Source organism: Plasmodium gonderi (genome assembly GCF_002157705.1).
Source record: "Plasmodium gonderi DNA, contig: Chr14, whole genome shotgun sequence".
Classification (NCBI taxonomy): domain Eukaryota; phylum Apicomplexa; class Aconoidasida; order Haemosporida; family Plasmodiidae; genus Plasmodium; species Plasmodium gonderi.
The window spans coordinates 955092-979053 of record NW_021628939.1 but is presented as its reverse complement, the minus strand read 5'-3'; the positions used below and the strand labels follow the sequence as shown (position 1 = coordinate 979053).

At 27.5% G+C, this 23962-nt stretch overlaps 7 protein-coding genes across 7 annotated transcripts; 3 read left to right on the top strand and 4 right to left on the bottom strand.

Annotated features, from left to right (window-relative positions):
- Positions 1-605: 605 nt before the first annotated feature.
- On the bottom strand, positions 606-2434 carry PGO_142050 (ras-related protein Rab-11A; the record flags this gene model as incomplete). The annotated part of the gene is made up of 5 exons (XM_028690199.1): positions 606-662; positions 819-901; positions 1161-1585; positions 2156-2204; positions 2395-2434. The coding sequence occupies 5 exons, from the start codon at positions 2432-2434 to the stop codon at positions 606-608; spliced, it is 654 nt and encodes a 217-aa protein (XP_028546000.1).
- A 1492-nt stretch (positions 2435-3926) lies between these two features.
- On the bottom strand, positions 3927-5744 carry PGO_142040 (SNARE protein; the record flags this gene model as incomplete). Its single annotated transcript, XM_028690198.1, has 6 exons — positions 3927-4013; positions 4200-4262; positions 4416-4471; positions 4638-4907; positions 5228-5342; positions 5709-5744. 6 exons carry the CDS (start codon positions 5742-5744, stop codon positions 3927-3929), a joined length of 627 nt encoding a protein of 208 aa, XP_028545999.1.
- Positions 5745-6930: 1186 nt separating this feature from the next.
- On the top strand, positions 6931-7914 carry PGO_142030 (big signal peptidase; the record flags this gene model as incomplete). Its single annotated transcript, XM_028690197.1, has 1 exon — positions 6931-7914. The coding sequence occupies one exon, from the start codon at positions 6931-6933 to the stop codon at positions 7912-7914; it is 984 nt and encodes a 327-aa protein (XP_028545998.1).
- Positions 7915-8983: 1069 nt separating this feature from the next.
- On the top strand, positions 8984-11458 carry PGO_142020 (hypothetical protein, conserved; the record flags this gene model as incomplete). Its single annotated transcript, XM_028690196.1, has 1 exon — positions 8984-11458. One exon carries the CDS (start codon positions 8984-8986, stop codon positions 11456-11458), a length of 2475 nt encoding a protein of 824 aa, XP_028545997.1.
- A 785-nt stretch (positions 11459-12243) lies between these two features.
- On the bottom strand, positions 12244-13941 carry PGO_142010 (TBC domain protein; the record flags this gene model as incomplete). The annotated part of the gene is made up of 1 exon (XM_028690195.1): positions 12244-13941. The coding sequence occupies one exon, from the start codon at positions 13939-13941 to the stop codon at positions 12244-12246; it is 1698 nt and encodes a 565-aa protein (XP_028545996.1).
- Positions 13942-15415: 1474 nt separating this feature from the next.
- PGO_142000 (ATP-dependent Clp protease adaptor protein ClpS) lies at positions 15416-16820 on the top strand (the record flags this gene model as incomplete). The annotated part of the gene is made up of 5 exons (XM_028690194.1): positions 15416-15589; positions 15785-15852; positions 16058-16177; positions 16455-16600; positions 16735-16820. 5 exons carry the CDS (start codon positions 15416-15418, stop codon positions 16818-16820), a joined length of 594 nt encoding a protein of 197 aa, XP_028545995.1.
- Positions 16821-17899: 1079 nt separating this feature from the next.
- Positions 17900-21661, bottom strand: PGO_141990 (hypothetical protein, conserved; the record flags this gene model as incomplete). The annotated part of the gene is made up of 1 exon (XM_028690193.1): positions 17900-21661. The coding sequence occupies one exon, from the start codon at positions 21659-21661 to the stop codon at positions 17900-17902; it is 3762 nt and encodes a 1253-aa protein (XP_028545994.1).
- Positions 21662-23962: the final 2301 nt, after the last annotated feature.

Genomic DNA, 23962 nt, shown 5'->3' with positions numbered 1-23962 from the left:
ACATAAGTAAATAAAAAAAAAAAAAAAAAAAAAAGTAACGCATAATTATTGCTACATTTGCTGAAATCCACTTTACAACAATATTTTCCATTTGAGCGCTATTTTAATAAGGTGAAAATATGCAGTGGCATGGGAGCAAAACCTTGAGGTTTATACGTCCCCTTCTAAAAAGAGGATTAGCAACGATTTCACTGAATGTTATGCAATTTTTAGAAAAATGTGTAAGGGACATTCAAAAGAATAGTTCAGCAAGAACTATGAATGTGTGTACTACACATGCTCGTTTGCATATTAGCTTGATATACCAACACTATTTACTTATGCTTTTTTGAATTTCAGTTTTTCCTTCTATGAAAAGTTAACAAAAAATGATAGAACAATTTTAAATTAAAAAAAAAAAAAAAAAAAAAAAAAAAAAAAAAAAAAAAAAAAAAATTAAAAAAAAAAAAAAAAAAATAAAAAAAAAAAATAAAAAAAAAAAAAAAAAAAAAAAAAAAAAAAAAAAAAAAAAAAAAAAAAAAAACTTCCCACATTGTTTTTTAAATTAATTTAAAAAAAAAAAAAAAAAAAAAAGAAAGAAAGAAAAGTGGAAATTTAAACACACGTCAACAACATTTGGATTTTTTCTTTGATTCATTTTCGTCATCATCATCATCATCTACCTGGGAATATAAATAAAAAAAAAAAAAAAATAAAAAATAATTACATATAATGCATTTCAAATGATATATACTATGGAAATGCTTAGAATTATCTGCACAAATGTGTATTGATTTATTTTTTTCAATCTTGGTTTTATTTATTTTTTCCCATGTAACATTTATTTTTTTCCCTCGAGGTTGGATTGACATGCTGTCTTCATTTTTTGTGGCTTGTTTTTTCTGCCGAACATTGTAAATTTCTATAAAATTAAAAATGAGGGAATATATATACATGAATATAACCATGTGAATTTTCCTTTAAGGTGTTCCAATGAAAATTTGTTATGCTCTTTGGTAAGTTTCATTTGTCTCTACACATTTTTTTTTTTCGAACTAGTGATGGGTCTATATATATGTAAATACAATGCTAGATACAAGTGAAACACACTTCAACGTTACATCTTCACTTGCATATATTAAAACATTAATGCGTACACATGTTTTTTTTTGGGTGCTTACCGTTTAGTAACTGATGAAATGCTAATTCGACATTAGTAGCTTCTAGAGCAGAGGTCTCTATGAAGGCTAATTTTTCTTTCTTTGCAAACTGAGTTGCATCATTATCATTTATTACACGTAAATGTTTTAAATCGCTTTTATTACCAACTAATAAAATAACAATATTGGAATCAGCATTATCTCTTAATTCCTTTAACCATTTTTCAATGTTTTCAAATGAATGTTTTTTTGTTATGTCATAAACTAGTAAAGCACCAACAGCACCTCGGTAATATGCTGAGGTAATGGCTCTATATCTTTCTTGGCCTGCTGTATCCCATATTTGTGCTTTTATTATTTTATTATTTTTTAATTGAATGCTTTTTGTAGCAAATTCTACGCCTATGGTGCTTTTACTTTCTAAATTAAATTCATCTCTCGTGAATCTATAAGGAGTGTGATGGACGGGGTAAAAAAAAAAAAAAAAAAAAAAATGAAAAATGAAAAATGAAAAAAACATATCAATACCACCATACAATGGTTCATTGAATCAGACACAGTGAAAAAAACAGCACTTCCTTTCAACAACTGTGTGTGTATTGCACAAAATGTAGTTATCTCTTCTTCATCGTCAAAATTAGAGTTAAAAGAAAAATTCTTGTTATAATACATGCACATAGGAAGGCATAAACGCCGGTATATGTTGTGCCCCAAGACATATACGTATATTTAAATAAAAAAAAAAAATATGTCTTATTACAGAAAAATGCGTTACTTCTACTTTGTATACATATATTTTATAACATTCTTTCGTGTGCACTCAATGTGATGGTATATATTTCCTATTATATAACTTATAGCTTTTTTTTTTTTTTTTTTTTTTTTTGCCTTGTTTTATGAAATTTACGTTATATATTTTGTGCATATTAAACTAATAGATTTTTTTCTTATTAAAAGTTAATTCACGTTCACAATACACACCAATCAGTTCGAGAAATATAAGAATATATGAGTACCTGGAGAGTAAGTTTGATTTTCCTACTCCGGAGTCGCCTATTAAAACAACTAAACAAAGTATGAAAAAAAAAAAAAAAAAAAATGTCAAAAAGTGGAAGATATATGGGCATATCTAAAATTTTGTATAATCTCACGAATGCGTGCACAGGTAAGGTAATTTATATTTGTAGACATGTGGATATATATATGCATATATAGAAAATGTGCACATGTATAGCTACAAGTATATGTGCTTTACTTTTAAACAGATAGTCGTAGTAATCTTCCTTCATTGACATTTTGACGAAACAATTTTGTACGTAAATAGAATATACTCCAGCGTTCTCTGTAGAAGTTCATGTGTACGTTTTTGTTATGTATTTGTGTTTGTTACACTGTGGGTGTAAATTTTTTTTCATGTCCATAAGTATACATATATATATTTTTTGCTGCAAAATAAATTGAAAATAAAAAAAAAAGGACATTCCTATGGAGTATAAGTCTATTTTTCTTTTTTTTTGAAAAATACTTTGTTCTATTTGTAATTTTCTATAAGTTGTGATGCGGATCTCTCTATTTTATGTTAATAACGTTGTTTTTCATAATATATATATTTTTGTGCAAATTGTAAAACAAAATATAGGGGAAAAGTTATAAAATTTATTATTTACATATCAATTTGATACATTTGTTTGTTTTCATTTTTTTTAACATCATACAAGATATAACTTTATTTTTTATGATTTAATTATCACTTTTTTTTTTTTTTACTACCACCTGATTCACCTAAATGAACCATGTAAAAATATAATTTTTCACATAAATGTGATATGCGTAAATTGCTTAATGTTATTATATGAAACAGTGATCACAGTGGCATGTTGTATGCATGTATGTATATATATGTGTGTATATATGCGTGTTTAACCAAGTGTATACATTTAAAACAATTTGTGCAAATTTTTTACAAGTTCCAAAAAGCATATATGTACATACAAAAGTAAATGCCTTTTAGTTATATATATATATATATATATATATATATATATATACATTTGAAAAAATCATCAAATCTTAACCTACCCCCAAGTTAATGTCGTATATTAAATTTTGCTTGATTTATATATGCTAATGCTCGCTCATATATCACATGTACACTTGGCTGTATTCACTTGATAGATTTATAGGAGTACGTTAAGTTTTTTACATAAACACATATACGATAATATGTATATATATATGCAATTATCTTTTAAGAAGCAAAAAAAAAAATTCAAATGAAGAGCTGCTAATATTTTTCAATTTTCACGGAGAAATAGAAATTAAAATCGAATATATTTTTTTTTTTTTTAAATTTGCCACGTTTTACAATTACAAACGATGCACACAACTGTAATTCAGCAGTTTTTACATTTTTGCGAAATAAGAAAATATACATAAAACGATTACAGAAAACATTTAAAAGTGTGGAAATTTTATACAAAAAAAATAGTTTTATGTATACGAGTTTACCAAACATATATTTATATGTATATTTATGTAAATACACATGCATAAATTTTTTTCACACGTGTATGTTTTTCAATTATTTCCAAATGAATCAACGGACAATTAAATTTTAAAAACAAAAAATTGACAAAAGGTTTTTAAAAAGAGGAGCGGGGAAAATAAATGTGTGTTCGCTAATTTTTTTTTGTTTATCTACATTTTATTCCCCATGGAAAATGCGCATTTGTGTATTGTTAGAAAAGCGTATATATACATATACATACAAGTAATATTGCAGACAAGTTATTTTTTCATAATATCCTTCATTACTTTTTGCTGATCTCGAATTTTCTCTATGTTGTGTTCCATTTTTTCGCTCGTATTACCTAGCTGCAAATTAGTAAATAAAAACATTATATATTTTTTTCACATAGAAAGACTTAAATTACGTGCATAATTTTTTTTAGGGAAATTGAAACGAGATGAATTTTAAGAGATCATGAAATTACTCTTTTGCTAAAAAAAAAAGTAGCAAATAAAAGTTACAAATGAACATATAAAAATATTTCTGTATACCATCCTGTTCTGCTCTTTTATTGTATTCCCCATGACCAAGGCCCTAGTATGCAATTCATCGAGCTATATGTAATAAAGAAATTAAAAAAAAATAAAATTTGAAAAATAAAAATAGCTGAAAAGTAAAAAATCGCACGTTAAAAAAAAAAAAAAAAAAAACCGCACAACGGGATAAAACAGTTGCGTTGGTGTGTTTAATGTGTTCACAATATATACCATTGAAGACAGGGTATTCAAATCACTTTCGTATTTTTCATCAAATGTGCCTTTCCCTTCAACAAAAAAAAAAATTAAGGTATATCATGTGAGCATATATTTGGTATTCACATATTTACACATATATTTGGGGTATATTATTCATGTATGAATAAAGAGATATTTGTAAAGCAGATTGAAAAAAACATATGTTTCAAGCAGTTATACTATTTGTATACTTACTTTGTGGCGCCCCATCTAAGTTTAATGAGTTTCTACAAAATCGGTTGTCGTTCTTTGCATAATTATGCTTATAATTATAATTTGTTTTTTTATTTATATTATCATTTAGCTGATTATTTGTATTTTTATTTTCGTTATTATTAGGATTTTCGAATCCTAGAAAAGAATTTATGTTTTTCCACCAATATTTTATACCTTCTAAGTGGTACTGACTTTGATTCAAGTTTTCTTCAATATGTTCAGTCTCCTTACTGATATGTATTATTTGTTCTGTGAAAAATGAGTTAAAAATATATGCATGTATTCAAAATATATAATTCTGAAAAATTCCTTATTGCTGTTACAGAGGATACAAATATGCAGATTTGTGTGCATGCGTATTTTATCTCTACATTCGTTTGTTTTTTTGCCGTGTCTTTCTGTCGGTTTATCTGTTTGCTTCTTTGTTTATCTATTTAAAAATGGTTGTAATTTTTTATATCTCATTTGTTCTTTATCTATAACTACTGAATAAAGAAATCAAAGATATCGCTAACACTGACATTGTTCCTCATTTGGATATCGGGACAAGCAATGCATCATACGATTACCTGTCTGGTGTTCTAGCTCTTCTTCTGCTTTTTTTGAAATCTCAGTTGCTTCATTTGCTGATCTCAGTATTTCATTCAAACTTTCTTCGCATTTCTTTTCGATTTCGCTTATTTTCTATAGAACAGAAATGCAGAAATGCAGAAACTGTGTAAAATGAGTTAACATGGATTAATATAAATGTGTATGTAGATATATGCATATGTGTGTACATCTATCCATGCACCCGGATATCACTCAGCAACTGTAATAGAAATATTTTAGTATTCATCTTTTTAATTGTGTCATTATGCACTAATATATGTAGAAATGAAACATAATATAATAAAATGAATTTATGTGGGACATGTAAAAAGATTAAAGATGTGTTAATGCTTAAAAATTGTACATGAACTGGTAAAGGGGATGCACAAATGGTAGTAACATAATTCTCATGTAACATACTCAGTCATTCATATGGGTAGCATGTATTTGTAAACTAACTTTTCTTTTTGAATAAGCAGATTTTTTTTGACTCATTTTTATGACAAAAAATTTGTTTCCTTCATTTAATGATCGTTCACGGTATTTGCTTCCGCGAATGGGTCTTCTCAAAGGTTTGCACTAATTTGTGCAATTGATGAATGAAAAAATGAACAAAATAAAAAAAAAGAACAAAAAAAAACGCAAAAATGAAGAGGGAGCAAATTGTACAAAACGTTCAAAACACACTAATGGAAATATGTAAGAAAAAAAAAGAAAAAAAATTATGTTTTTATGCTCGAAGTTTCAAAGTATGGCTTTCCTTCTTTACAAAAATTAGCATAGTGAATACTGGTAGCGTTGCAACTCAAGGCGTTTGGGGCTTAGTCATTAATTTTGACAGATTGGGGATAAGCAAACATACGTGTAGTGTATATATATATACACGTAACTTCAAAGCTCAGTCCAAATTTTGATGTACTTAATGTACCTATACGAAAAAGGCATCCTTAAGCACCTTAAAGTAATAAAAAAAAAAATAAAATAAAAATAAAAATAAAAATAAAAAAAAAAATAAAAATAAAAAAAAATAAAAAATAAAAAATAAAAAAAAATAAAATAAATACAATAAAATAAAAATGCTATTCAACTGTGCATAAACGAATTATACATTTTTTTCATAACAAAACAAGAAAGGATAAAAGAAAGAAGCAAAACGAATTTATAAGCTCAAACAAAATGTTACATATATTTTATCTTTTTTCAGAAAATCTCCTGATTTTCCATTGTTCCCTTTTTCCTTTGTACCACATTTTTGTGTAACTGTTTCGATCATTCTGTAAATTTCCACTTGGAGATACAGTTTGAGTACCTATTAATGTGTTCTTGCTAATGACAGTGACATTTACAGCTTCTAAACCATTACCTTGTATAGAATTTATTTTTTGTTGTTTGGCTATTTTATATATAATGCTCATAAGCTGTGTAAAAGTAATATCTTCTACAAAGTGAGAAAAATTAGTAGTTCGTTTAGGCTCCACTATTGGCCACAAGAAGGCGTAAAATAACCAAATCAGGGAACAGACAAAATTGCAAAAGATGCTCAAAGGGAAAGATAGAATAACAATCTTTTGTACATACAATCATGTGTGTGTGCCTATACATGTATTGACATTAGAACATTTGCATTCTCAAATAATTGTGAAGATATGCATGTAGACCCCACTTCACGTAATGCAATAATATGAACAGAAGCAGACAGTACGGCAAAAGATTATATGCATTAAAATTTATAGAAAATTTTTTCTTTTACACGAATAAATTTAATTATAATTCATCAAGTTACTATGGGAGGAGTAAGGGGGAATATGTACTGCTGCATAGTTATGCCAAGTTATGGGAGGAGAAAAAAAAACTACAATGTATAATATGTAGAAATGCGAATATTTGCAACCATCTATTGTCACAAAGGAATAAGACTACTCTGTTGAGAGGATATTCTGAAAAGAAGAAGAGAAGTAACAATAGATCCAAAGTGAAAAAAAGGAAAAAACATATTTTTAATTTTGTGAAAATTAATAACCCAATAAATTTTATAAAAAAGTTAATATTATCCTTTTTACTTATTTCTGGAATAAATAATTATATTCTCGACATGACACTTACTAGTGGATCGAGTATGTGTCCATTAATAAATAAAAACGGAGTAATTTTATTTTATGTATGCGATGATACTATTCGATTTTTTCACCAAGTACGTAACATTTTGCTATATAGTTTTATAAACATCTTATTTCATTTTAACGCTATTACTGAGTCAAATTTTAATCATAGTTCTATTGAGTTTTTAAATAACAGTATTTTTAGAATAACTGAAAAATTAAAAAAAAAAATGGCAGAAAATAAACACTTTTACAGGAGGGGTGATGTTATATTGTTAACATCCCCTGTGAATGATAAAAAAAGAGTATGTAAAAGAATTATTGCAATAGAAAATGATAAATTATTTGTTGACAGTATGAAGTCCTTTGTTTATATACCTAAGGATAACATATGGGTAGAAGGAGACAATAAAATGGATTCTTTTGATAGTAGAAATTATGGATTTGTTCATAAAGATTTAATAGTTGGTAGGGTCTTTTTCTTGTTAGACCCATTTAGTAACTTTCGTTTTATTAACAACAAAACTAGTTGTCAAAATGATTCCAAGCGAATTTTTTTATCCTAGAAATGAGTAACAAATTATGAGCTAACTTTGGTCTTTATCTGTGCGAAGGAAAAGTAATACCTTCGGAGGGAAATATTGTAGAAATTATTATTTTAAGGGCGGAACTATTTAGAGGAATTTATTTGATACGATTTTATGGGGATATAATCATTCAACGAAGCTAAAGAAAAAAAAAAAATAATAAAAATTAAGAACCAATTTAGAAAAAATAAATTTTTATGGACAGATCAGTTCATACTATCCAGGATGGGGAGGAACTTTTGGTAGTTTTAAAAAGTGAAAAAATTCCTTTTTTTTTTTTTTTTTTTTTTTAATGTAAACTTATCATATATAAAAAGATTAGCATGTTTTTTTTTTTTTTTTTTTTTTTGGCCATTCTCGCACGCATAATATTTGAGAACATTTTTTGTTACACATAAAATGAAATAAAAATGAAACAAAGTAAATTTCAAATTAATTGAACACCATTCGATAGAAATGTACCAATAGATATACGGAGAAATACCATATATCACATTAGACTCCAAACAATTGAAGGGCATCTACTTGAAAATGTGTAAATAAATGAATGTTCGTACATGTGTAGAAAAACAATTTTTGTTCAGAGAAAATTTCTTAGTGGAGTTTTTTTTTCCCTTTTTTTTTTTTTTTTTTTTTTTCCCAAAGACCCCCTTTGTAGGAATTGTTCTTTGGCTTAATTTGTCTTTTTTTTCCCTTTTAATGGCAAATTTGATGATATCATGGGTTATTTCATTTTGTTTTTAATTGTAATTAACCAAATTGTACTCTTATTGAAAGTGTTCATATGACTGCATGCTCGAAAAAACATATGCATTTTTTACACTCATTTGTTAATATATGTGCATTAAAAAACTCTTAATTTGAAAAAAGTATATGCCCACACACAGTTGCATATTTTTGAGGAGGATGCTTAGTTTCCATACAAAAGATAGAAATGGTATGAAATTTTCCAAAGGGGAAAAATTGGAAAAAAATATGTAAACCTAGCAGAATATGAGTGAGGGCTCAAAAAAGGACGCAAATGCACAAGTGCACTTCACGTGTAAAAATGAATAAGGAAGGTGAAAAGAGGGAGAAATTTGAAAGGACGGAGAGGAAAAAAACGAAAGAGATCATGCAACAGAACCACAAGTTTAGCCTTGACTTTGAGGAAGACAATGCGTCAAATGATTTTACGCAAGTCAGTCAAATATACAGAGATATAGAATACATGCTAAAAGATGTGAATGAAAAGTGTAACAATTTAAACAAAAGGCATTCATTGGATGATGACATAAAATTGGAATCAATACATCTAAACGTGGGCCCATCCAGTTCATCCATTCCAAACAGGGCACCCAGTTCAATCGCTTCTCCAAGTTCAATCGCTTCTCCAAGTTCAATCGCTTCTCCAAGTTCAACCGCTTCTCCAAGTTCAACCACTTCTCCAAGTTCAACCACTTCTCCAAGTTCAACCACTTCTCCAAGTTCAACCACTTCTCCAATTTCAACCACTTCTCCAATTTCAACCACTTCTCCAATTTCAACCAATCCATTTTTTTCAAAAAAATGCACATCAAGTTGTTCATCCGAATCGAGTTATTCCGAAAGCAGAGGCAACATTCATGATGAAATGGACGATTTGTCTCTTAGCGAAAATCTGTCAATTAATGAAGTTTTTGCAGAAGATTCTAATGACAGGAAGAAGAGTAAAAGCTTTAAGTTTTTTGACCATGATAATGGAGATTATTCAATTTCGCCATCGAACACAACAATCAGAGTTAGTAACACAAAATGTTGCAGCGATGATAGAAAAAGTAGAAATGGAAGAAATATTCAAAAGAATCCCATTGAATTAATGTCTGGTAACATTAGTGATGAGTCTAGAAGTTTAGATGTGTACTACAATTGTATAAGTGTATTTTCACTGAACACTTACCTGTATAATGACATGTTCAGATATAATCCTCACTTGTATGGTATTTACGAGACGTGCAGAAATAATGAAAATAGGTGTGGAAAAATTGGAGTGTTATGTTCCCAATTTGATTTAATATTCCTTAGATCAGTTTATGGAAAATATCAGAAAATGCTATATGACAAGTTAAAACACACACATACTATATTAGTAGATAATATTCCATCATCATATAACATTTTAAATGAAATTTTCTATACATTCCAAAATTATTTTGATGGAAATGGGGGTTTATACATGTGTTGGAGAAAAAAGCTTTTTCATTTGACTTTCTACGATTACATGTTTTTATCATCTGATGTTTTATTTAAAAGAAAAGTTATAAAAATTTTGAAATTAGTTTTTAAAGAAAGATATAATTTGTACATTTTTCATTGCGAATTTGATTTATATAGTACCCAAAATAAGTTAAGCAATTTAGACGATTTAATTCTGTTGATGAAGAAAACTTTATGGAAAATTTATATATTTCAACTATTTTATATGCACAGAAAACATTTGAAAATAACAGAAGAACCAATGAACAGTCAGGAAAATATGCTTTTGCATAAATATGTTGATAAAAATGAGGTAATAACAAAGATGAGCAAGTTGGAAAAGGGGCTAAATTACAACAAAAAAGAGATAGACTATATTTCTAACATGACAGATTATGAAAAGGGTAATAATAGCCACATTGGTGGTGGTAATACGTCGATTGAACCAAATGAAAATTCAAATGATAAACCAATAGCAACTATGCTTTTCAAAAATAGTTCCATGTTAGTTATTGGAAGTTTCAACATAGACGTTGAAGAAGAAAGAGAATTATATGATAAACTTGTAAGTCTAAACGGTCGAGGCAGAATGGATGATTTGTTTTTTTATAAAAATATTAATTATAAATTACAAAAAACATACGATATTATCGATAGGAAAAACACACTAGTTAGTGGATTGAATTATTCATTTGGATTAACGGATAATATTTTCCTTGTGGATTCTTTTTTTATCAATAGAGACGATATAAAGGAACTCATTTATTTATTTACCCCTGCAGATGTAATAAAAGAAAAAATGAACAAATTAAATAAATCCATAAATTCCTATGATTTGGAAAAATTTACAGAATTAATTAATAAAAATGGAATTTTAATAAAATTTCAACAAGTTTTTAACTATGGAGTTGATATATTAACACAGAAAAAAAATAAGGAACTTAGTGATCATTGGGCATTATCTGCTCGTCTTCATCTAAAAAATTTCAGTACAAGTGTTAACTTGCACATAGAAAAGCAGTTGCATAATTTTTTACTCAACGTTGACAAATATTTTGTTCTGAGTAAAAGATCTTATCACGATCTTTGTCGTGTGTTAACGTATAATGTGTTGGAGGAGGAAAGTACTTACCAGGACAATAAACATAGAAGAGAAAAAAGTAGAACAAAGGATCCTAATAAAGGTATCATAATTGAAAAATATAACTATTCTAAAAGGTGTGTAATATCATCTGCAAACATTAATTGCATTAATAAGGTAGAAAGAAAATTATACAACATCCTGTCAAAATGCTTCGAACTTTACTGATTTGATGAGCCCATAAATGTGTGATTAAGTGATAAGACTGAGAGAAAAAAAAAAAAAAAAAAAAAAAAAAAAAGTATAATCAGTTTCACTTCATATGTTATTTGAACTAATAACGTAACAGTTATAACTTTTATGTGCATATAGCACAGCAGTATTGATATATTTATTAACAAATTAAACTTGTTTATTTATTCATTTTAGTTTTCTTTGCGATGTGTTCTTGTATTGATAAAATGGAGAATATTTTGTTAGAGAGAGAAAAAAAAAAAAAAAAAAAAAAAAACACATGCGCAGGTTACAGAAAACATCTTCACATAAACATACAAGTTTGTGCAAAGTAAACTTAACGTGGAAACTAAAAAATTGCATTAAACAAATGTTAAAAATTGTTACCACAAGAAAAAGAAAAAATATATAATAAATAAAATAAAATAAAAAAAGGGAGAAAAAAATATTAACTTTAAAAAACTTCATACATTTCACGCTGTTTTTACATATGCACAAAAAGTACACACTTGTGTACAAAATTGTTTCACAAAAAAATAATAAATAAAACAAAAAGAGGGATGGAGAAATGATGAACATCATCATAAGCTGATTCGATTATTATATTTCGAATTTTACCAGTTTTTATATAATGAAGTACTGTTATGCAAAAATTGTCCAGTTTGTGGAGCCATATTTACATAAACATATAAAAGTGTTAATGTAAAAAAAATGGATAAAATGGGAGTGATACAAAGGCATGATTATTTCTTCAAAAGAATACCAGGCATTGATTGGAGTTATAACTGGTGAAAGTCCAAATACTCATTACTCCTTTTTGTTGTGTCCATTTTGTTACTTATATAATTCTTAATATTTTGTACAACAAATTTTTTCCTAAAATTATGAAGTACAGATCTTCCCTGTCTACTGCTGCTTTCACTTTCGTCTATGTTAGATAAATTTTCGCTAGAAGATGTATCTCCCTCAGTGTTAATATTTCCTAAACTTTCCACAGAATTTTTTCTTTTCTTTTGACAATAATATTGATTATATATTTCTGTAATGTTGAAACCGTTTTTGTCATCATTGCTCATTAAATTTTTAGCTTCATATATTATATCACAGGGATCAAAAGGTGGAATATTTTGCAAAAGTTTAAGATTAACAGTGAAATTTCCACATAGAAGGGAACACTTTAATTTCATGCAAATTACTAAGCAAATGTACAAAATAAAATTTTGATCATTATTAATAATAAAATGGTCATATAATATAATAGTATCAGCCATGTCAAATTCTTGAGTTAATAATAAGAGAATCCATTTTAAAGCATAATATTGGGTTTCTATTTTCAGAGTATACAACTTTTTCCATATTTCATATTCCTTTATTCTTAACAGGAGAGAAAATTTTTTTAGCTTCCCATTTATTCCATCATCTGTATTGTCTAATCCTTCACAAAAAACATCTTTCTGTTTTTGCATTAATTCTATAAAACAAAAAAATGTATCTGCTTCTCCTTGTAGAGAACAATTACATAAAGGATCGTTAAAAATAACAAAATATAGCGGGGCCAGAATTTCATTCATCCCTTGTACATATTTAACATATGGATGAATTTTTGCATATATAAACAAAATTCTGCATAATAAATCGTAATGTCTTTTCGGGTTAACCATATCACAAACACCTGAATGGTCACCAAAAGGATGTTCATAATTTTTCTTTTTAGGACATTTATCCAACTTGTTCATGGATTCTATATCTATATTTGGAGTTCTATCAACAGGTGGTAAGAGTTGATTGACATTTTGTTGTTCTAAAACAGTTTCTACATTATTAGTGTTTTTTCTTCTTATGTTTTGTGCATCCTTGGTATGTGTTTCCCCTTCCTGATCAGTACATTTTTCATCCATGGTACTTATATTTACTAGAGATGGTATTTTTTCTTCATGTTCTTGTTCAAATTCTTCTATATTAATTAAACTGTTAAGAATTTTTATATTATTATTAATTGTTTGTTGTGGATTTAAACTAAAAAAAGACAACTCAGGTCTAGTTCTAAAGGTGTCTTTATTTATTTGACTAAACAATTCAGAATTAATTATATTCGTATCTGAATCGTCTTCTATGTTAGTGGAAGATGTGTTTTCATTTGCCTCTTTCCCTATGCCATTTTTTTCACATTTCATGGGATTTAGTACAAAACATTTTAAATAATCTTCATACAATTTTTTTTTTTCAATAAGTTCTTCATTCCATTTTTTCGTATTTAAACTAAGATGCTTCAGTGCTAATTTCCAACATAATGAACGAATAGATGGGTTGATATCTAAAATGTTCTTTTCAAACAAGTATATCAACTCTTTTTCATCAATTACCATTTTTTCAAATATGTTAATACACGTTTTTATTTGTTTGTTGAACTTGGCAATTCGTTCATTTTTTTTTTTAAAAATAAGCAAATAGCTTAAAAATTCTAATTTATACTCCATCTCGGTGTAGTTCTTTCTGTGGGAAGAAATGATAGGCCAGGTAGCGACACGTACTATTATATATGTTTATCCGTGCATATGACCATTGTCACATACATATAAAATGCTTCCGCCCTCTGTTATTTTCTCCACCAAGGAAAAGATATAATTTCCAACACAAAAAAAAAAAAAAAAAAAAAAAAATGATGAAAGGCTTGCCTTAACTTTTTCAGTTGTTACAAATTGCAGAATAATGGGGAAAAAATTTGTTTAAATTTTTTACTCACTAATTGTAAACCTATACTATGTGTACATATATTATATGTACATATGGCAAAATAAAATGTAGGGAAACGAAAAAGAATCCCTCTCAGCTTAACCCGGAATATTAATCTACGACATGTTTTTAATGTATTGTTGTTATTTTTACATATGTGCATAAATATATGTATGTATGTATGTATGTATGTATGCATGTATGAATGTATGTATGAATATATGTATGAATATATGTATGAATGTATCTATGAATGTATCTATGAATGTATCTATGAATATATGTATGAATATATGTGTAAATACATGTATATGTAAATCGTTGCACTGGATTTTATTAACAGAACATGACAAGTATATAATTGTAATAATCCAAATAATGATAACTCTTTTTTTTTTTTTTTTTTTTTCCTCAACAAAAGGAATACGAAATAAAATATCTCCACACGGTGCAGTGAATTTGATAAAATAATCTTACTTTGAGGAACACTTATGCTATGGGTAAAAATTCAAGTTAAGCAAAAAAAAAAAAAAAAAAAAAAAAAAAAAAAGTTATTGGTCCTAATAAAGCATATTTTAAGAAATCACTTACAAAATTCTCTTATAAAAAATGAACACACTTGTATTAAAAGTTTAGGACGAGGCAATAAAGGAAACTAAACAATCAACTCATAATGAAAACATAAGTTTATGTAAAGGCAGGAATTTTCAAGAATAGCAAGAACAAAAAATAAGGAAATGTAATTAAAATGTGAGAAAGCACATTATGCATTCAGGATGTGGGAACCCGCGTACGACATGATCAATTTTTAAAATAAGCTCATCACCTCTGCATATACATATATGTATATGCATATGTATAACATATGTTGAATTAAAAATTTGAGACTCTTTATAAGGAGACACTATTCTCATGTATTTGTACTTATGTTTTTTCTGTCAGTTGCGTACATCTGAAAAAGTTATCTCCAATAGTTGTAACCAATGTTTACACATTTAAATCTACATTGTATATGGTAGTATAGTAAAATACTATAATGGAAGAATGAAATAAAAAGACTAGTAAGCGGCTTTATTTTTATTTTATTTTTTATTTTTTTTTTTTTACGTAAAGATGATTAAATATTAGGATAAGATATAAATTGTTGACTTTTTTTTTTTTTTTTTACCTAATGTTTATCTAATGTGATTGATAACGGACAACTGGTGTGAAGAAAAAATGCATAATTATTCAAAAACCTTCTTATTTGTTTTATTATGTATATTTTTATGTAAGAGGAGTACACGTTCGTATAGCATAAATTATATTACCAGATATTGTAAGTTTATTAATACGTCACAAAAAATTCGGAATACTAGCAATACCAGCAGACATGTGTTTAAGGATAACAAGGTTTGCAGAAGAGAGTGCATTTGTGAAATTATGCTTTTTCTATATCAGTGTACTTCATTTTGTTTCATTTTTCGTTTAATATTACTTAAGCTTATTATGCGCATTTCCACATGCTTAATTCGTCCCCATTCTGTTTTCTCATTTTATCATTACAACTTTTGAACATTCTCTACCAATACGCATCCTCAATGTTAGTTAAAGAGAAGAAATATAATTATTGAGGCCCAGAATAATGAAAACTTGGAAAAAGTGAAAAAACTCAGGTTAAGATTACTTCACTGTTTTTTTTTTTTTTTTTTTTACGATAGAATGTTATGTATTCATTATAGACACGGACTTGTGTACTGCTACTTTTACTATTCGAACAATTTTTATTCATTTTACACCCATATCGGGTAGTGCACATATATTTCTTGCTATGCACAATTCCAAGCTATTCTAACACACACGTGTAAACCCTTTCAACAGAAATGTGATAAAAGAAATTAAAAAAGATAACATAAAGGAGTTCTACGACGAGGAAAAAGAGAAGAGAGAAAAAGAGACAACTGCTTGGAAGGTCATCCTGTACAACGACGATATTCATAAGTGAGACATTTTATAATTTGTGAAATGGACATTTTTCAATGTTCATGTGTGTATCAATACCATGCTATATTTCCTGTTTTCAGTCTCTCTCTGTCTTTGTGCATTTCTGTGCATATATACATGCTTCCGGCATGTACTCGAATCAACATTTATGTGCAAACCGTTATATATTCTTGATTTTTATATATTCTTGATTTTTATATATTCTTGATTTTTATATATTATTAATTTTTATATATTCTTGATTTTTTTATTTTTGATTTCCTACTCTGCACAGTTTCACTTATGTAACGGACGTAATTGTAAAAGTTGTTGGTCAGATAAGCAAGGCCAAGGCGCATACAATTACAGTAGAAGCTCATAGCACAGGCCAAGCTCTTATTTTGTCAACTTGGAGATCAAAAGCGGAAAAATATTGTGAAGGTAGATTTGTGATATATATATATATTTTTTTTTTCTTCCCTTTTCTTCCCGTCCCTTACATGTCTTGTTCATATTCTTATAAATAGCTATAGAGACTGTGTAAATATTATAAAAATACCCCTTCGTTTTTCCAGAATTACAGAAGAACGGATTGACTGTTTCTATCATTCATGAAAGTCAGCTGAAGGATAAGAAGAGAAACCCAGACAAGAACTCTTAATTTTTTTTTTTTTTCCATATAAAGCATTTTCATAAGTTAAAATTTTTATCATTAGCTTAATTTTATAAAAAAATTAAAGAGAATCCGTGTGGAATAAAAGGAATAAATTGTGTAAAAAACATGAACAACAAAAAATAAGGTAAAAGTTTTAAACCCAACGTATTTTATACTAATTTTATTACAAACTTGTTCATACGAAGAAAACATTTAAGCTATATGTTTTTATGTATTGAATTCTTTTGCAAAAAGTATGTAACAGTTTAATAACTGATATATTCAGTGAAATATTAAATAGAGTAGAGCCAGTTATGTAAAAAATATAAAAGTTTAAGTCTTTTTATGCACACTTAAAAAAGGTAAAATCAAACAAAAAAATTAACAATAAAAATAGAAAAGAAATATATATGTAAAAATAATAGCAATAACATCTTTTTATTCACCAATTATACGTTATAAAATGCTCGTAAAAGAAAAAAAAAAAACATGTCTATGGTCTATGAATGAACATGCTCATTTCTGTTATATTTAAAAATAAAAATCTATACTTGTAAAATTTGGCGTGCATATGCATCAGCGGGAATGTAAAAACAATGCAATAATACGACTGTGTACTAACAATGAAAGTGTGTGAAGGGGAGTATAATTACCCGTATACAAAATATATACAAACGTAAACACTATTGGGCTCACAAATATATATTAAAAAAAAAAAAAAAGAAGAAAAAAAGATTTTCTAACGACATCACATTACATGAGGCTTTTAAGTATTCAGGAATTCACCTTTACATATATTATATAAACATGTATATATACTACTTGCTTCATACACATAATGTTGTTGGAATAATATGGAGAAGGCAGGATAAAAAAAAAAAAAAAAAAAAACAAAGTATTTATAACAAAAAATTAAAAATAAAATGTAAGATGGTTCGTATTAACACAGTGAGGGTGGAAAAAAAAAAAAAAAAAAAAAAAAAAACACAAATATGTGATTATTCGTTTGTACATATCACGGTGTTTTCAGAAACGTAAGAGTTTACTTTCTTTATTTCATTTCATCTTTTCTCATACCATTAATCTTACAAATCATTCGGGAATTTCATGTACTGTACTAACATGTGACCTATGTACTCATGCCCATAAGCAACGGGGCAAAACATTTCCTTGTTCTGATTATCCTCGAAATGGTTATACGTCGTGAGGACATTCGAGTCTTGTACGTAAATAGCTCTCTTCCAGTATTCACTGGAAGTCACCCAAGAAACATAAAATATGGAATTTTTCAATATAAATAATACAATTTCTTCATATTGGGTATTCATTTTTTTACTCTTTTTTATTTGTATATCATGTTCAAGTGATAAAATGGATTGTAAATAATATGGTCTCGATAATTTGGTTAAATTTTCAGAAACCTTTATAAAATGCTCATTTAGTAAATTCACATGATTTTGTGGCTTATAAAAATTTTCATAAATATAAATTATATACTTACATGACTGCTCATTATAACATGGAATATGTTTTCTAACTTTTTTATGGCAATCTCCTATTCTTGACCCGAAGGTACATTCTTTGGGAAACATTTTATTCAGTTCTAAGAAAGTTTTATCATGCATAAAGGAGCATTCATACATTTCGTCTATTTCTTTTGAAGAATATTTTCCATTCAGTGTAATTGTGTTATAGTGTTCATCAATTGCGTTTTTTTTTTTTTTTTTCATTAATGGGTAATATTCTGCACATCCTTTGTATGCCCAACTGTGACAATCAAATTTTAGATTATATATAGTTTCTTTTACTTTTTTTGACATGAATAAAAGAAAAGGTAAATCAACTCCTGGGTAACTAATTAAATTATATCTATTTTTAAAAGTACCAGATGTGATAATATTATTTTCTATATTCATACCAGATGCGATATATTCCAGTTGAGCTATTAATCTAGTTTGTCCATAAATTTCAAAATTGCTTTGTTCATAATATGTTTGTCCTTGTTCTAGGATAGATGTATATCTTAGATAAACATTCGTATGTATATCAAAGGCAGAATCAGCTAGCCAAATTATTTTAAAACCATGTAGAGCACAATACCCAACAGCTAAATGGACCAAGTAAGTTGCAGATATTGGTAAAAATGTTTTCTTATTTTCATCTCCTAGGTAACTAATAGCACATCTATATGGTTCTTGTTCTTCAAACTCGATACCAATTAATCTTGTGTTTTCTTTTAACGTATATAAATTGGTATCTATTTCTTTTCCCCCCTTTTTATTCTTTTTTTTTGCATATTCATGGTTATACATCAACTGAGGAACAAATTTCGTCTCGCATAAAACATCTGATAGCCATCTGCCAGATGTACCACGAATTGGCCATTTACCAGATTTTGTGCAAGTAAATTCTACATCTATTTTGGAAAATATATCTGGATCCTCTTTGGACTTTTTAATTAACATCTTATAATGTTCATCATCATATTTATCATAAGTTTTTAATTTTTTTTTTGTTTCATAATTATATTTATAAAAATTCTCTATCTTAGTTGGTATACCCTTTACTGTAAAAAAGTTTTCTTTTTCGAATAATTTGCTCCTAAAAAAATGATGTCTTATCGATTCATCTAATTCGTTAAATCCTGGATGAATATCATACACTTGTTGTAATTCCTCCAGGGTATATTCATTTTTCAATGGGTACACATCTCCAATGCTTGTAGAAATTTTATGTTTTTCAATATCTAATGGTTCTTCCTTATCTGAATATAAATCATCTTCTTCATATTCATCATCCTCTCCATGGTACAAATTCTCGAACAAATTGTTGTTCTTATTAAATATATGATTGTTTTGAAATAGATCCATAAAGCTTCCACCTTCTTTGTCGTCTCCCAGGAAATCATCAAAAAAGTTGAAGCTGTTCATGTGGTTCTCATGATCCTTATCATCTCCATCATTTCCATCACTTCCACTACTTCCATCTCCTCCATCACTTCCATCACTTCCATCATTTGCACCACTTCCACCACTTCCACCACTTGCACCACTTCCACCTCCTACTGTGGCTTTATTATCCCCCGAATGCGAGAGAACCCTCTTGTTGTTCTTGTTGAAAAAATCCAAAATATACTTATTCACATGAACATATTTTTTTCCGTTGGCTTCTATGAAAGATGAAATTTTGCAGATATTATCCTCTTCCATTTGGCTTTTCAATATGAAAAAGCTATAGCTACTAAGGTCCAGCGTCTGGAATGTGTAATTGTAGAATTCATATTCTACAGCTTCGTCTGAAGGTCTTAATATAGCTTGTTCGTCCTCTAAATTAATTTCTTTTTTCCACTTTCCGCTATGAATGTAATCATAGTCATAATTGGTATAGTAGGACTTGGCCAGTTCATTGTATGTTTCGGGTGTTGATGCATCATCCGTTGTGCCAAGGGCATTATTGTTAGGATTCTTCCCTGCGACGAGTGTATTTTTTATTTTTTTATAATTAACTAAATAAGCGTTGGAAAAGTAGTGTAGAAGAATGTCCCATACCTGTTCATCATTAATAATTTTCCCCAAATCTACGGGATTACAATTAAAAATACATGCTGCGTTGAAATATATAAAATTAATCATAAAATTTTTAAAATAGAGATCATAAATTCCATCAAGGAAAAGAATTTTTTCTACACATTTATGAATAGATGGGATATTTCGACATATACCATTAATAATATAAATGAATATTTTGGGGTTATTTTGCATCACATCTCTTTTATTTTCTGGTATATATCTTAAAAAATATTTTATACTATTTCCATAATATTTCGAAGTATATTTACTATAACACTGTACTATTCTATCAATATATTTATTATTATTTAGTAGATTATATAATTCTGCAAATTTTTTATTATAAAGTGTATTGTCTTTATTTAACCCTATCCATGTGATGTAAGAATTATTTTTACTTATTGTTAGAGCTGATGGAGAAACATAAGAACCTAAAATATATTCTATGTCAGCTAGTTTTATATTATACACAAAGTATTCATAATTTGTATAATACATAGTACTGTTCTGTATATTAAAATTCAATGAATTTAAGCTATACGGTATTTCCTTAAATAATGGAGTAGCTAAGGGATGGATATTATCTGTTACAATAAAATGATTATGAAATCCTAATTTTGTACATAATCCTACTAATGCTTTAAATAACTCAAAATCTTGTTTATTCATAATGGTATGTACACTTGAATGTATCCTACATACTGAGTCGTCTATTATTCTTTTCGTAAGGGCTAAACCATCTATATTTTTAAAATTTAAAACTGTGTCTACATGATTAGACTGTTTTAACAATTCTTGTGAAACGGATAAGTCAAATGCTATATGGTAAGTATCTAAATAATTCTTTAAATCGTTGTGTCTTACACATTTTATAATTTCTTTATTATTACTATATAAAAAATGAGCACAAAAAAATTCAATATTAACAACTCCACTACCTACATCTAAACCGCTAATTGTTACATGTGGCACTTTATATGTTTTGCTACATATGTTATTAAAAACCTGTTTATCCAAAATAGATGTTTCTTCTGTACACAGTGACTTTAATTTTAATAACCAAAATGCCTTTAGAGAATTTAAACTCTCTAAATTATTACAATAATCTGTATTCCCCTCATTTTCTTCTACATATTTCCCATTATATCTGTCATATATATTTAACAATAAATTGGCATTGAATTTAAAATCACATTCATTTTGGAGGGCATATATTCTAAAGCACTGGTTAATAAAGCTAAAAAAGGTTAAATATATTAACAGCCTGATAAATTTCATTTTGGCTTTGGTGCAAAAATTAGAGATATCCTTCTTCGTTTTTCTGTGTGTGTATTTTTGTTTTTATGCTTATTTTTTTCCTTGCTGTTCTTTCTTCTTTCTAAAACAAGGTAACAATATCTTTCCCTATTAAACCATATCTTGAATTGAGGAATACAAACTTTAGCAAAAAAAAAAAAAAACGGGCATAAAAGGATGCTATTATACAGCTCTCTCTAATTATAAAAACAATACAAGATTGTTAAAATGAAATGATATAAAAGCATTTTCTATATTATTAATAATTGTCCTTATCAACGTAAATATTTATGTGTTTTATTTTGTTTAAAATGTCGGGAGATACCTAGCTGAAATAAGTATTTGTATATATTTCCCTTTCGCTGGAGTAATACATATATATATGCATAAAGGAGAGTGCATGCAGAGATACGGGCACAGGTATGTAACATACGTATGTATTTAACTTCTGTGCTTAATTTAATATCCTAAAAAATGTAGCGATATCGCCTTATTACATTGTGGTGTCATTGCGTTCATCAGGACACTCTGTCACTATGTCAGTGTATTATTCTATCACTATAACATTGTAAGATTGCATAATTACGCAAAAAGTGAAATTTTCATTTTAAAAAAAAAAATAATTAAAAATAAAAGAAAAGAAAAATTAAAAGGCGCATAAAAAAAAAATATATTACATGATAAAAATTGTTTACATGTAAGTTTGCTTCTTAAAAATGAAAAAAGAAATATATATATACATGTATATATTGTGCTCACTATTGTGCATAAATAAAAAAAAAAAAAAAAAAAATAGTGCCTTGCTTTTAGCGAAATACGCATAAAATACATATGCACAAGTATGTATAAATACGATAAAAAAGAAAACAGTGAAAATCCTTTTACTTTTTTATATGCATCATGTGTTTTGTTAATTTTTACCACGTGTGGGGACCATTGCGAAGAAGCTTTAACCAAATATACAAAGTAATATAAAATTAATAATTTAACAAAAGTGCATTCATCATTCATTGATAAATTATAGCGAATAAGTTTAAACGTGCTTGCTAAATGGGCGATTGTGTCAAAATAATATAATCACACAAGTTCCATTTTTATTTGCATAAATCTAAAACACACTTATTCACATAATCGATCCAATTTAGTGCCTTAGAAATGATAATTTTGCTTTTTTACAATACAGCACAAATATAATTTTTTATGTGCTCAATCCACAATCTGCTTTTTTCGAGTCTGTCTAATAAACCAAGTTACAAAAATTTGTTACTTTTCCTCACATTTTATTTACTACACATTTTTTGTAGCGATTTATTTGTTGCATTGTTTTCTTTCTTCTTTTTTTCTTTTTTTTATTGAAAAAAAATGTACATGCGTGAAATTATTTCATTCCTTCATATGTTCATTCAATGCTTAAGAACACGTGAAATTTACATACCTGCTATAGATGCTTAAACACGTGTATGCAGTAACTCAAGATCTCATGAATTTTTTTTTTTTTTTCTTCGCAATGTTCCCATGAAAAGTGCTGAAAATTAAAAAATTGAATGAGTGAAAATATGCTAAAAAAAAAAAAAATTTCAATATCAAACAGATGATTAAAAGACTCAGCAGCTCCACGTGCATATGTTACATGAATAAATTGCAAAGTTAAGAAATAAAATGTGCATAGAAGAAGCAATAGAAGCAATGTTCTTAAAATTTCTGCTTTTGTACATATTTATAATGTGTGTAAATATTTAAACATTAATGTTGACATGAGAGCAGCATTATGAAAATATCAAACACAATGAAAAATCATAAAAGAAAAGAAATAAAAAAACATATTTTAATTTAAAATGCTCTTTTTTACATTTCGAAGCAGAATAAGATTTTCACCTGCTACCACAAAAATGCACACTTTTTTTTTTTTGAGTTTTTTATGAACATAGCATCGAGAATGAGAAATTCCACAGTTTAATTCATTTATTCCTATTCTTGTATATTCATTAGAAGGGATAAAAATTAAATTCAACTGTTTGTTAAAAAAAAGTGTACACTTTGAATAATATGCACACATGTCTTACAAATCTGTGTATAAATTTTGTTTATTTTTTTTCTGCAAAAATGTAGACTACGTTATTACACCAAGGTAATATAAATTTTTTTGAAAAATTGGTGAGGAAAAAAAATGCAAAACATTCTTAATTTTGTGGAAGTTTTCAAAATTATTTACTTTGAGAAAATGGCACATAGGGGGAGAACGAAATTTTGTTTTTCCCACGAGTAAACTCATTTTCTTGTCAA